The sequence below is a fragment of the Chlamydotis macqueenii genome, chromosome 10 (assembly GCF_036417535.1).
Source record: "Chlamydotis macqueenii isolate bChlMac1 chromosome 10, bChlMac1.mat, whole genome shotgun sequence".
NCBI lineage: Eukaryota > Metazoa > Chordata > Aves > Otidiformes > Otididae > Chlamydotis > Chlamydotis macqueenii.
Window position 1 is genome coordinate 4,840,783 of NC_141565.1, and position 14,735 is coordinate 4,855,517.

At 46.3% G+C, this 14,735-nt stretch overlaps 1 protein-coding gene across 6 annotated transcripts in view; it reads right to left on the reverse strand.

Annotated features, from left to right (window-relative positions):
• The window catches only part of RAD54L2 (RAD54 like 2), a 47,742-nt gene that overhangs the window by 19,189 nt on the left and 13,818 nt on the right, over window positions 1-14,735 (reverse strand). For 2 of the 6 annotated variants that reach the window (XM_086755948.1, XM_086755943.1), the window contains exons 2-3: window positions 2,970-3,168; window positions 1,428-1,567 (exon numbers count right to left, since the gene is read on the reverse strand). In XM_086755948.1, the coding sequence (XP_086612074.1) occupies window positions 1,428-1,567; window positions 2,970-3,168 (339 nt within the window). Of the gene's footprint in view, window positions 1-1,427; window positions 1,568-2,969; window positions 3,169-3,265; window positions 3,411-3,616; window positions 3,724-6,570; window positions 6,665-14,443; window positions 14,691-14,735 lie in introns of those variants that run through there. The other 4 variants (XM_086755947.1, XM_086755946.1, XM_086755945.1 and 1 more) reach the window with 4 other exon arrangements.

Consider the following 14,735-nt stretch of genomic DNA (forward strand, 5'->3'; position numbering starts at 1 on the left):
AATCTTCTCCTTTCTCAATATGCTGAAACAATAGCCCATTGCTGACAGCACCCTCTCTCTTGCACGGCCCGGCTGGGGCACACTGACCATGCAATATGCTAAAGTCTTTTTTTACTTTTTATTGTTCTTTTTTTTGGGGGATCTCAGGAGTAAAAGCGGTTTTTCATCCAGCAGAGAAAGTAGCAAGTGCTGAAGGGAGGGTAACTGCCCTTTGTTCGTAAGGACACTGTAATAATTATATCCCACATATCCTAAATTACTTTTGCTCGTCAAGACCGTTTGTTTGTATGTTTAAGATTGCCACGTGAGTCTAGCTCAACAGGGTCAAATAAGCACCGCTGCAGTGACTCAGCAAGCAACGATGTTCTTCTGGGGCTGCAACGTACTCTGCGACTGTTAAAGTGTTTTAAATAGCTCTTATTCCTTTCCCCCCCATATAAAAATGATTTGAATACTTGCACTTAACGGAGAATATATATTTTCTCAAGAGGTAAATTCAACTCAAGAACTCCTTACCCCCGACACAACTTCCAACTGCACTTCTCTGCCTTTTACACCAGTCTGAGAGGCTGTGCTATAAACTAGATCACTGAAATGATCCAGGTTAGAAGACAATGCAAGATGACATATTCACCGGAAGACATAACCACTTATACTGCCTGCTATTTCACTGCTTGCTGAAACATGCAAGAAAGGACAAGGTTACATCATGAACATACGTCTAACATAATTAACATACGTACACTCAGTCTATTGTTCCACTACCCTTAGTACTAGACCCACATATTACCAGATCATTCACAGTACAAACAGGATCTGGACCAAGGACATAGCATTTCTGTCAAGTTCATTTCTTTAAGCTTCCAGACTCGTTGGAAAGATAAAAGAGACCTATTCCAGCATCCCATTTACAATTAACTTGTCAAAATATCTTCAGCAAAAGTTACCTGGCACTTTTCACCATGCAGCCACAGCATCTTGATTCAGAACTAGCTCAGAAGTGGAACTGACTACACTGAACCAACAAGTGGTTTGGAATTGGTGTTTCAAGAGTTTACACTTGAAAGTTCAAGTGCAGCACAGAATAATCCAATGGTTTGGGTGGGAAGGGACCTTTAAAGGCCACCCAGTCCAACCTGCAAGGAGCAGGGATGTCTCCAGTCAGACCAGGTTGCTCAGAGCCCCGTCCAAACTGGCCTTGAAGGTTGCCAGGGATGGGGCATCCACCACCTCTCTGGGCAACCTGGGCCAGTGTTCTACCACCCTCATGGTAAAAATTGTTTTCCTTACATCTAGTCTAAATCTACCCTTTTTAATACAAAACCATTATGCCTTGTCATAACATGGACAAGCATGGCACTACCTTCTTCCTCATTCAGCTTCTATACTTAAAAATCTTGCTTCAGGTGGCATCTCCCACTGCTTACCAGGAAGAAACTCTAGGGGTACTGTTGGGATAGTGGCTGGATAATCCTTCCGCTGCTGCTCTAGCCGTTTCCTTCTCTCCAACTCTTCCTGTTGGGCTGCTTTTGTCACGGCTTCCAGTTGGTCCTCACGCAACAGCTTTCTGAATACAGGAGCAAACAGAGAAATGCAATTCGGTTACACTCAATTTTTTTTAAAAATATGAATGGCCATACAACTGGCTCAAAAGATGACTGACAAGCTCCAGGCAGTCTGTCAGCTACACAGACTAGGAACGTCATTGCCAAAGGCTACAGACAAATCCTACAGCTATTTCAAGACTGCTTCCCAACTACAGGTAACACTACTATTACTCAAGGAAAAGACAAGAGTTTCACAGAAGCAAAATAATGAAAGGAGAAAAAATGTGAGTGGGCAAATATATACTTAAGCTAGCTTATCAAAGACTAGTTCTTCTATATGAAAGGATGTTATTTATTGCTATGCAGTTCACAAACAGAAAATGCACAAAGTCATGCAAAGAAGATACATGGGAAGAAAAGGCATCAATTTCCCCACAAAAAGGCATCATCCTGATTCTCCTCTGACAGAGTATTTTCAGGACCTCTAATGGCTTTAACAATTGTTTCAAAGGATGCTCTCAAAGCACCTTACTTTTACAGTCATTTCCATTACTTCCAAAAGTTGCTTTTCTCCTGCTTCAGTTTCCCACGTGCAGCCCTGGAATTGAAGGCTCTTTTGCCAGAGAAGAGGTGCAGTACAAGCAGTGGTAAAATCCAGCCCCCTCAAATCAGCCTTTAAATCCACCCAACTCCATGCTGCAGGGACATCTGCTCCATCCTAACGAAGTCTCACTTTCCAAGGCCTACTCAATGCTCATTCCTTTAAGAAAATCAATCTGCACAAGCTTACATATGAACCAAAGACCACCAGCACGCTGGACACGCACAAGAGAGACACTTCCTGCCACAGGAGTTCCTGCTCCATTATGACTCTTCAGAGCATTTTAGATCCCCTCGAACAAAATTTCATAGTGAATTATCACGTCACAACCTGTCCCAGAACATACAGTTATACTGCTTTATAAAATTCAGGTGAAATTGATTTCCAACACTTCAGCCAGCAGCCACAGCATCAGCATTCCTGACAACAAGTAGCCAGGATAGTAGAGGGAAGGACTATATTTTAGGCTGTTGGCAATAGGATCTTCATCAGCAGATATCTGAAACTGCATATTTACTTAATGGTGGTGCTGTTTTTAAATTACATGTCTTAAAAGCCAGCAGCAAGTACACATTTTTTGCAATGTATTCCATAACCAAATATTCACTCTTCTGAAACACCAAACAAGTCTGCACCCACATGCAGCACTCCAGCCTGAGATCATGCTACTCCCACTGGTGAAATTCTAAGGTTTTGGAAAAGAAAAGCCATCTGGTTTGGCAGCAGTGGCAAAATGTAGCTCAAAAGCAAAGTCCAGAAATTCCGTTTTTACCCAAAATGCTATATAAGACCCTAGCTCTTGCTGTCCTGCTGCTGCTGACCTTATGTTCCTCCGCATGTGAGACGGTTTCTGAGCCCTCTTCTTTTTGGTGTCCTCAGAGGCCAGGCTCTTGTGCTGGTTCTGCAAGAGTCGCTCTGCCCGCTCACTCTGAGATGAGGTAGTTGAATTAGAGCGCTGCCATTCTCCATCCTCCGCATGTTCAACATGGTCACCGCTGAACACAGTTTCCTGGGGTTGGTCTGAAAAGACAAGGAGGTAATGACATGAGAACAACTGTGCCAGGCTGGCAGCTGGCTCTTACATGAGCATTCATTGGCCAACAATCCTTATTCTCACTCATTTGCAAGCATGTTTCTCTGAGGGTCAAAACTGGGGTCCCTTCTGACAGTGCCGCTCAAAGAGTCTTTAAAAGTTTTACAGTGAAGGATCTGTTCCCAGTGAAAGCCAAGATTAATACCACTCAACACAGCTCCAAAGTATCCTGATGAGAAAACAAGGCAAAGTTATTTCAGTGCACATAGAGCACTTGCTGGCCCTAAGGGTCTGTTTTCCTACAGGGGCTCAATGAGCTCCAACTAAAACAAGGAATTCAAATCTCTTTCTCTTTGTTCCACAATATTCAAGTCGGGCAGAAATCTCCATTTACACGACACTTGTGCAACCATCTTCCAAGTGAACAGAACATACCATGCGAGAGGTTGCCTGGTTCGAACACCGGGTTATGGCTTAGCAGGCAGCTCAGTGGTTTTACGTCAGGCTCCACTCTCATTATTTAAATGGTAACTTCTGGCAAGCTTTATTAAAAGCAAAAAGTAAGTGGCAACACTCTTTCCACATTATAAACCACATGCACTCCTTTTTCTCTACATTCTCCTATTTTCAGACTTTCATTAATGACTGATTTCAGTCTTAAAGCACTATCTGAAATGACACCTTGTTCTAGGTGACACTTTTCTCTTCAACAGGCTGCCAGTGACCACACTAATGCTTGCAGAGCACAGAAAGGAAATGTTTCTTTCAAAAGCTTCCCTTGAAGTAAACTGTTTCTGACAAGCCTTGTAATAGCTTCTTTGAAACATCTTGTCCCCTTGTGTCAGGCAAAGAGATACCTTGAACTCATCTCAGAATCAGCTTTCTTGCTCATACTGTGTATCTTGAGCGAATGACTGAACTGAAATGACATTTAGACAGAAGTCTGAAGGAAAGAAGGAAAGAAGACATCAGTGCAGAAGAATGTGGCAGATGAAGTAATACAGAACCAACAAGCATCACATTGTGACTCCGTGGGATCTGGAGACAAAGAGCATCCCTTCTCAAAAAGCTGGAAGCTTAAATGAAGAATGCTTCAGTACAGCACGTTGCATGTACAGGCACCTCTACAGCTCTCATGTTAACATGTCTATTTAATTAACCTTACCACCAACATTACCTCTTAAAATCAAGATGACAAGAACTAGATTCACACCTTGGTCAAAAGCACCAACTTTGAAAGCTTCCTCTCCAGATGTCCCACCAGACCTGCCCCAGCATTTCCTCGAAGCCTACATCAGAATCAATTTAGGACTTCAGGGCTCACCCCACCTCAGGCCAATACCAGCAGAGCAGCTCAAACATTTCTGTGAACATCAGTCCCAGCAGTCTTATATATACTAGAAAAACAGGTATCCACAACTTCTGTGATGAAACAGAGCTCATGATGAATGCAGGAAAGAGTTATGTTGCACGTGAAGATAAAGGCGAAGGAGTTCGCTGCTACAGTCACAGTAGTTCTCCTACCCCAGCCAAGGTCGTGAAGCCCTGTCCTCCCACCAAGCCTCCTTAAACTTCCAAGCTCAGACACCACGCATCACATTCACTTGCAGGCAGAGAACTGTGCTGGGAATAAACCCAGTTTCCCAGGCTTCCCAGACAACAGCTCTGCTATTTGAGCTACAGACACATTTTGGTCACATTACCTGCAATTCTTCAGCACTGTTTCCTTCCCCCCACCCCTCTCCACTCCTGGTTATATAACTAGATCAAAAGATTGGATGAAATAGGGCAAAGGGAAGCAGGGAGTCTGCACACGTGATCACATTCTCCGGGATGAGTCATTAAACCAGTGACTATCCCGGAGACAAACACTGCCATGGTTACACTGCTGCCATCTCATCCTGGGCCCAGGGGACCTTCATAAGGCATCCAAGAGCACACAGTCATGCTTGTTTGGAAGAGGATGCACTTTTCTCCCCACACCCCAGAAATGACCCACGTCACCTCCTTTGGCAGTGACCCTGCCACCCGCAGTGTGGCAGGAAAGGGCGCCTTCAGGATGAGAGTGATGCTAATAAAATCCAGAGGCTCAGCAGCCCAAAGGTGAGCTCATTACGTGTCTCCTCTGTATGTTTTCATACTCTTTAGGCAAAACCTCTGCATTTTACTTTTCTTTCCTTTTAATCACCATCTCTGGTGAAACACACACACAGCTGGATCAGATGAGGTTTTTTTTAAAAGGTAATTCCCACCTGAGCAAGAGCCTGAAGCCTAAAATCTGACCATAAATTTGTCCCTGTACTGAGTACAAGCCTTCATCCACCACAGCCTCATCTGCTCAGGCTGGTGTTTGTCCTGCCAATACAAGTTCTGAGGTGAGGAACACAGTCTGTGCCTCAGCGCACATTCCTGACACACATGCATCTAGATACTGCAATCTCTTCTACACTGGGAACATTACCAAACATCACACTGATTCAGCTGCGGTGGGATTCAGACAACAGCCACCTTTCTGAGGCTGGTCCCATCCTTGCCACTACAAGGAATAAAAATGCTTTTCACAAAGCTGCTAACAAAATGATAAAATTACAAGTCACTTCCATCTAGCCATGCAACAGTTCCCACCACACCTGTGACACAAGCTGGCAGTTAGTAGCAGGAATTGTTTTGTTGCTGTTTTGTATTAAACTCCTAATTGTGTCCACAGCCTAAATCTTACCGCATGTGAAAAGGGAGGCTTCCCGCTGCAGTCATGTGGCTGCACTCCAGCACGGTGAGCTCCAAGCTGTGCAGCTGGGACTCACCCTGGGACAGAAATGCATTAAGAAACAATAACTACACACACAAAAAAATCATTTTGCACAAGAACAGGTTTGGTCTTTGAGTTGGAGGGAGTGTGGGAACAGCCTCGTTGAACAGGTCCCATCAGGTAATCGATGGAATAATTCCTGCCCCAATTCTGCCAAGCCTCCGTCTATAACAGAAATGCAATTATGGTTTTGTAACAGGAGCTCAACACGCTACTCTGGCATGGCTATACAAGTAGTTTTTTACACAACACAACAATTCGCCAGCCATGTTTGCATGTTGACAACTGCCTGATCATGCTTAACCTGTCAGCGCACTCGAGGAAGACCTGGGCAGTTATCCATGTTGCCTCCATGAGAAAAGCACTGCCACCAGTCCATGAGTAACAACCCAGCACAGCCTTCCACAGGGAGAAGAGCAGGCCCAAGTCCATCCAGCAGAAGACAGCCACAGGTCAGTCGTGGTCGCCAACGAGGATGTAAACCCATTCCATGTTTTTACACTGTGGACATTGAGCATCAGCTGGAACATCAGCTGCTGGGTTCACACCAGCTCTGTTGCATATTTTGCACTTTGCTTACCAGAATAGGCACCATATCTGTGACAAGGGTCTCCTGAGGGTAGTGGTGATAGCATCAATGCAGCCAGTGAGCTTGCCAAGCAGCTGCTCCTTCAGTTGGGTCTCTGAGGAGTTCCCACTGGTCCTCAGATACAGACACCTGCAAACACCCCAGAACTCGGCCCTGCAAGGTACCCTGGACATTGAGAGGGGCATGACTAACCTTTCTCATGCACTTCAGAGGTTTAAAATATGCCTGCACTATCAAAACCCAGTAGATCTGATTATAGCACAGCTCTGGTTCATGCTGCAGACCAGCGGTTTTCTTTGCTCACCAGGCAGGAGCAACCACCGCCCCCAGCCGCACATACAAGCAGGAGGAGGTGTTTGGCTTCTCGACCGACACTTGCATATTACAGTTTAGAAGCCTCTGTAAGGAAGAGAGTCGTGACTGCTCTGTATAACTCTGCTTCAGGTGCTCTCTGACTGCCAGCGCTGCCCCTGAACCACACACACAGGTGTGACTCACGATAAACAACACAGCCAAAGATTTGTCCCACAGTGGGGTACTTCCTATTGCACCCAAGCTTCTAGAACTCACCTCACGACCTCCTTCTCACAGAATACTCTCAAACTTCCCATAAAACAGCATGGGATGCAGCCTGGAGAATATTCTCTAGCATCTTTGATTCAGCAGTGAATTGCTCTTGACACATACAGCCTGCTCTGCAAGGGGGCTCAGGTTGCTGTGAAGTGTCAGGAAACAGCAGGCACATTTTTTTGAGGTGTGAGATTTCTGTAACTAACATAGTGTTCTCCTGACACAGAGGCATGTGAGAAACAGTGTGATAGCTGCATCCACAGTCCAAGGCAAACCTCAGTAAGTCCAGGTGTCTGCGCACACACAAGTAAACATCCTCGGCTCTAGCAGCAACCACTCTTATGAGTATAGAAATTGACTTCAGGATAAGACCAAAGGGTCCCAGACCTGATGCTGCTGCACAAGAAGGTGCAAAAGACCTCTCAGTGGACAAAACACCGTGTGAGATGATTACTTCCTTGCCTCCTCAGCTACTAGCAGGCTAATGTGGCTAGCTAGAGGTACACCCTCCTCCTGGGAGGCCAACTTCTCTGCCAGGATAACTCCAATGACTCGAGGGAAGGCACACCAGACAGTTGTTTATTTCTAAAAATCATTTCACTACTCAGGATGTTGAATAGCACTATTTTGCTGAGTCTTTGGGCATTATTGCCTGCCCTCAGGACAGGGACGTACACACATCGTGAAAGAAGGCAGCTGCATGCCGAGCAGCGAGGAGTCAGTTCTTGCTTTGGGAGCTCTCTTTTGTCTTGCACAAAGAGCAAGGAGCAGTTAAACATTATTGCAGGCGTTTTGGGCACTTCCGTGCAGTTTGTGGGCAAGAGCTTGTCAGAGACTGGCTGGTACTAGCTCGTACTACTGCAGCCGGTACTGAGCCGTCACAGCAAGAATGGGAGGAGCGCTGAGAGATGGCAGAAGACAGACTAATTGCACAGCTCCAGCTGCAACACTCACAGTCGCTGACACACTGAACTACAACTGTGCCACAGGCTAGAGGAGTGACTCTGCAGAGCAAGCCCGACTGCAAAGGCTCCGATAGGCTGGAAGATGTACTCGGGGGTTACGCGGTGTTTTCCCACAGCACACTGGAGAGGTGCGTAGGTGATGCTAGAGTTCAACTGTACCCAGCACCTGAAAAACAGCAGCTCTCTAACCACGGCACAGTAATCATCTCGGAGGCTGGCAACAGCCGTGGTGCTCTGGCTCATCCTATATTCAGCTGTAGAATGTAAATGAAATATTTTCAGAATATTCTTTCTCTGCATGCAACTGGTACAGCTGTTGCAGGGATGCCATGCAAGAAGGGAAGAGTGGTGTCTGCACAGAGCACCCTCTCATAGAGGAGGCATTATGAAAACACCTGAGCACCCCAAGATTGGAGGTAGGAAATTCCTTGTGAAACCCCTCAAGGACAGTGTAGGCAAAAGCCAGGGGGACATTCAGACTCCCTTCCTCCAGACCCTACCTGCTGCTACACCCCTCAGGAGAGCCACAAAGTCCCCTCCCGTGGCTTGACACACTTCAATGTCCGGTTCCTTCCTCCTGAAGCACCGGGAAAGCCACCCCACAGCAGGGACAGAGGAGGATGCAGCCCCTCTGGGGACTCAAGGCTGCGGTGACCCCCTGCAGCCACTATCGGGCCAGCTAATTAGCAACAAGACTTTGTTCTTCTCAGAAAATAATCGGGCTCAGTCTTCAGCGGCAGGACAGCCCTCCCAGCCACAGCTGCTTAACAAAGCCCTAATTATGTAAGCTTTATATAACCCGGCACACCTACCCCCCCGCGCTGCAGCACCCGCTCGGCCACGCTCCCCGCCAGCACCTCGGGCCCAGCGCCATGGGCGCCCCTCGGCCCTCGCCAGCGGCGAGCAGCCGCCCACTCACTGACAACAGGAGAGACAGCGCAGAGCTGGGATCAGCCTTTTGTCTATGCCGGTGGTTTCTTGCGCGTGCGGGGTACTGCCGTGCTTGCCTGGGTGCACCTCGCGGCTGTCGGCTCCTCACCAGGGCCATGCTGCGGGGAGCTCACAGGCCGGGCGTGCTGCGCCCCAGACAAGAGGACAGCCATGACACGTGCCTCGGGCAGCGGGACCCGCAGCCCCCACTCCCTCGCTGCACGCTGGCCCCGCTCGACTCCGACGAAACGCAGCCCACTGATCAGAGAAATGACCGATTTCCACCATCGCCCTCGCCCCAGCTTCACCGCCGGCTGGTGTCCTGCTGAGTCACAGCCACGGTACTGTGAGACACAAAGGCATCTTTTGGGCTGAGCCTGCCCAGCCCCAGAGCTCGCCTGCTCCCAGGGGAAGCTTCCCTCGCCTGGCAAAAGGCACGCATGTCAGCTCTAACATCTTCATTCCTGTTGCTGATTTATCTAGGAGTTAATCACCTCAGGTCTGTCGTTCATACTTGTCACCGTAACCAGACACAGAGACTGTTATATTAGTATAACAAATAGCGCTGCTTGAAGTCTGAGTAACACATTTTTCATTTCTCTAGGCATCTGTAAAGCGATCACTCACTGCAGGTTCAAGACACCTACGTAAAATCTGCAGATTGCTGGTGAGCGATGGCTGGCTGCCTCCATCCCCAGCCCGGGACCGGGATGGAGGGGAGAGATGCGAAATGAACTCTGAAGGAAACACCACCAGCACAGGCTCTGCGGGCCAGGGCACGGGGAGGGAGCCAGAGCAGGAACGCTCAAATGCCAAACCCATCTCTAGGCTCCTTCTCGGGCAGGAAGTAAGCCCCAATCAATGGAAAACTTTAAAAGATGAATTATAAGGCAGCACTGCCCTTCTTTTTTTCCTTCAGAGGTCTTTCAGCATATCAGTTACTGATGAGGTTACGCTGCAGAATAAAACTCCTTTCCTGGCCTGAAGGAATCTTTCAGGAGCACAAGGCAGCAGAAGTGAAGGGCAGGAGCAAGGAAAATACCACCCAAAAACCAGAGGGAAAGAAAGCAGCCAAGAAGTGCCAAGAGGCAAACTGGAACATTGCGCAGCCAACTTTGGTGACAGACAATATATCTTCTAACTCCAGGATTATGCAAGCAGAACCAGGCCCCAAGTACTCAAGAGCTCTTGTTCTGGTCAGGCCTCAACACTGCGGACGCTGAGACCCGCGTTACATAAACACCAAAGAGCATTTATATAACCGTTGTATGGCATGGGCTCGCAGCCACCAGCACCCTGTGCCGCCGGAGCGCGGCAGGTAGTTGCTCTCGCCAGTCCCGTGTCACGGCAGCTGTGCCTAGCCCCTCCAGGATCTTGCACAAGCCACCAAAATGCAGCCCAGGTTGGGGGCTCCGCAGGTTGTCCTCCCTCTCCCAGGCACCATGGAGGAGAGGGCGATGGTTATTCTGGAGCACCAAGCAATCTCTTGTCCATTTACAGCTCTGATACACTCTAATGAGGGTTGTCAAATTTCAAATCAAACATTTTCACAGCGCTTTGGGATGGCAAGAACTGGAGAAACGCAGAACGCTGCTACCTGGCATCCCTCTTCTAGATGTATAATCAAAATTACTTTTCCCAATAAAAGTTCTAAAACCTAAAACATAAACTGCCTCCTCCTCATGAGCTCTGCCCCATCTCGAGCAGGCATCATGAGCATTAACCAAGACAGGGAAATAAAGCCAGGAAACACACCCATGAAAGTAGCGAGGGAAGCAGGGATGGGTTACATTTGTCCTTCAGCCGGGGGTGTGCGAGAGTAACCGAGTTACATAAAACTGCTGCACCCGAGTCAGGAAGTTTTTCAGGCTCGAGTGCTGGGAAGTTTTCAACACGCTACATGCAGGAGGAAACCGAAACCTCCCCTTTCTGGTTATCCCAGTTAACTAGTAACCCAGAACATAGTTTTGCCAGCCAGATTTCAAAAATTACCATAGAGATCTAAACCACAAGTAACCAGATTCAACTTTCAGACCTTATTTATTTTCATAATAGTTCAAAACCTTAAAAAAAAAAATCTGGTCTTTTCTCTTAAGGTGGATAAATATTGATTTAGGTAATAAAGATAAATTTCCCTTCCCAGCTTCAGAAAATAGATGCATACGGGGGCTTGACATGTTCCCAGCACAGTGAATCCAGCTGGCTGCTACGATGACTCTTCCAGGGATAAATTTCAGGGACTAAGAAAAGAGGACGAGTAGGGGAGCAAGCATTCTGCATTATGCAATGATTACATAAGCATTAGTTTACACTAGGTAGCTGCGAGTTGTGGTATTAGCTTTATACCAGGATACCCTCAGAGCAATGAGAAATAATAAAGACAGGATTATTGCTGCCACATGCTTCCAAGGCCACCAAAATGGCAAACAAACAATGAGCACAAGCCCAACTTTAATCCCTGCCTCAAGCCCTCACCATAGCTTCCTTCAGGACCTGTTAACAGGGAGTGGGGAGAAGACATCTGATACTCACTCCTAATTTGAAAGAGCAGCACGGGAAACAATCCCAGCATAACGCACCCCTCAGCATCTGAGTGCTCCTTTGTTGTTGTTCATGATGGCAATGGTATAAGAGAGGAGAGATTTCAAAATTATAAAACCTGGCATCTGCACTCTATTTCAGTGTCAAAGGAGTTCACAAGAACGGCATGGTCCCCACAACAACCTGTGAAACACCATCCTGTCCATCTGGCAGAGGAGGAAACAAGGGCAAAGGATTCATGTAGGCATCAGTGCTGAGTTAGTCCCAAGTTGTTGGCTCTTTGTCCTGTGCTCTGACCAACAGACTTCTCTTTCCTTTCCTTAAATATCATTTCCTACTTGGAAAAACAAAACATAGTTGTGGATTTTTTTAGAACTGTAACAAAACACAGGACTTCAGCTGTGTTCCCTTTATCTGCTTCAGTCTCCGAAGTCATTTCAGAGATATTTTAAAGGATTCTGTTTAATGAGGGAGGCATCACTTGGGAGACAAATGCAAATTGTTGAATTTGAGCCTTTGTGCACCGCATTCCACTGGCACCTCTCCCATCAAGTGCAGCCAGAAAAGTGACCGAGAGCACTGGAGAAAGCTAATAAGACCAGGATGAAACACCATGACTCAAAGAACAATCTGTTTCTAGTTCTCCTTTTCAAAATATTGGTGCTGCTTTGCATGCTGCTAAAGGAGTTTGACAAAGGGCTGCAAAGTTGTTCATGGCAATCAGACTGAAACAAAAACTGAAGCCACTAAGTTAGAAGGACACCTTCATCCAAAATACATAACAGTCCAAAAGCTAAGCTCCTTACAGCCTGGAGAAAAGTTAAGCACTGGTTGCTTCATAAGGCTGCTAAAATCACAACTACCTCTTTGGTCAAAAAAGCAGTTTATGTGTGTATCAGGAGGAGATGGGACTCTTTGTAAATGAGAGGCATTTTTCTCGCAGGGCAACAGCCTCTTTTCCAATGATAGGTAGTGTACTGCAACAAACCTTGATTTACTAGCTGGTGGGTGCTACCACAAAAATAATTTAAATGCTTTCTAACTTCCCAGAAACATTTATAAAACACTAAACAGATAGCACAGCACTGCATATACAAGCAGTTCCTACCTGGAACACCCCAAAGAAGTGTTCAGGCAACTAGAGTGAGAAAAAAGCCATGTAAACCAGAGAGGAAAAGAAATACTGACCAGTGGTTGAAGCAAAAAGGCAGGGAAGAACATGATGTCTCAGTTCTGACCCAGATCCAGACTCACTCTGTGACCTTGTGTAGTTTTATCATCCTCTCTAGGGACAACATGGCTATGGAAGTGGGATGGAGACCCTCCTGGATCCACCAGCCAGAGCATAACCATGTTAGATTGGTTACAAATGCTTCCTCAGAGACCATTTTCCCACTGGTGGAGCAGACCATGATAAACTTGCCCCAGACTTTGTAACTTGATGACTAAAATGCTGTACAAGGATGAGTTCATTTGCACTCTTGCTCTCTTATATTTGTACAAATGACTCCAAAATACCTTTCCATCCAAAATTTTTGGAAGGCCTCTAACCTTGCATTCTCCCACCATCTATGACGTAGAGTCTCATTTACAAAAGCATTTTACCCTCCCCCATCTTCTCTTTTTATACTTATTATCTAGACTGAGTTACATAAGCCACTTGATTCACCCAGATTCCTCATTTATCCAAACTCATTTTGCATTGTAATTCCTTTCTCTTCTAAGTTCACACTCTCCCAGAATTAGCTTCTTTGTCCTGTCACCACAACCAGAGAACTAAGCAAGAAAAGATGGATTTTTTTTTTTTTTTTGGCTAGAATCCACCACTCCCACTAATGGACAATAACTACTGCACAGTTTACTTCTATAAAAACTCCTCCTGAAGACCACACTGCACTAGCCTCTTATAATAAACCAGGAACTCGGAGCTGGAACTCCTGGGGACCATTTTTGACCAGCCTGAATGAACTTTGCAGGTATCTGTCATGTGAACAAGGTGGAAAAAGCTTGGTGTCTCCGAGTACGTGACCTCAAAATAACAAATTAAATTACAAATTTAGAAAGTTCTTCAAATCTAAACAAAGTTTTTTCTCCAACACACAACATCCTCCCACCAGCAAGCAAATCCCAAAACTGTAAACTCATGCTAGGGTTTCACCAGCATCTTCCCATTGATAGGAGGAAAAAAAAGAGCCAAGTAGCTCTTAGTCTATTAGGCTCTAATTAGGGGATCTGGAGCAAGCACCAGCAGCTCTGCCCAGTGCCCAGACTGCTGCCCGGTCAGCAAGTCACCAAATATTTCACTGACAAAAGAAGCTCTCAAAACTCTTAATAAGTAGGATGTTGGGGGAATGTGTATACAAACAGCTGAAGGTGGGGTCGAGGGGGGACAACACTGGATATAAAATCATACTGGTATTATCAGCTGCCTCCTCTCTTGCTAAAAATTACTTTTGCAGCATTACAATATGACAACAGCAGAAACAATAACAGCGAGACTCAGAACATCACATCACCGAAGTCTTCAGAATTAAAAGCACGAAGAAAGAAAGAGCTTCCTTCTCATATCTCCTCCATCAAACCAACAAGCACTGCAAGACTAAAAATTCAACCATTTCCATCCCTGCCAGGTCGGTAGCAAATTAAACCCGGAGCCCCTGAGTCTCAGTTCCTGATGCACTTTGCTAGCTACTGAGTAGGGTGCTCCTGCATAGGGGTGGGAAAATGAATGGGAAAGGAAAATAGACCACAAAAAAAACCCAAAAAACAAACAAACAAACAAAAACAAAACAAAAAAACCCCAAAAAACCAAACCCACAAAAAACCCCAACCCACAAAAAAATCAATCTGTATCCTACCTGGGAACTGCTGAGACTCATCCAAGAGTAACATGCTGCTCAGTGCTCTGAGGCAAGACCTCTGCCCACGACTCTGCCTCAACACTTGTTCACTGCGGCCGCACACTCTCAGCCCTTCTGCTATTCTTGTCTCAGGGTCTTCAGGACAAAAGTTTCCAGTGACTCCTGACAACTTCTTATCTCTGCCCACAGCCCAGCAAGCACTAAATCCACTCTTACTGGCTGTTCAGTTTGCAAGCGGGAAATGCTTCCTGATAAAACAGTCCCGGGTACAGGCAGGGAAACCTGCACT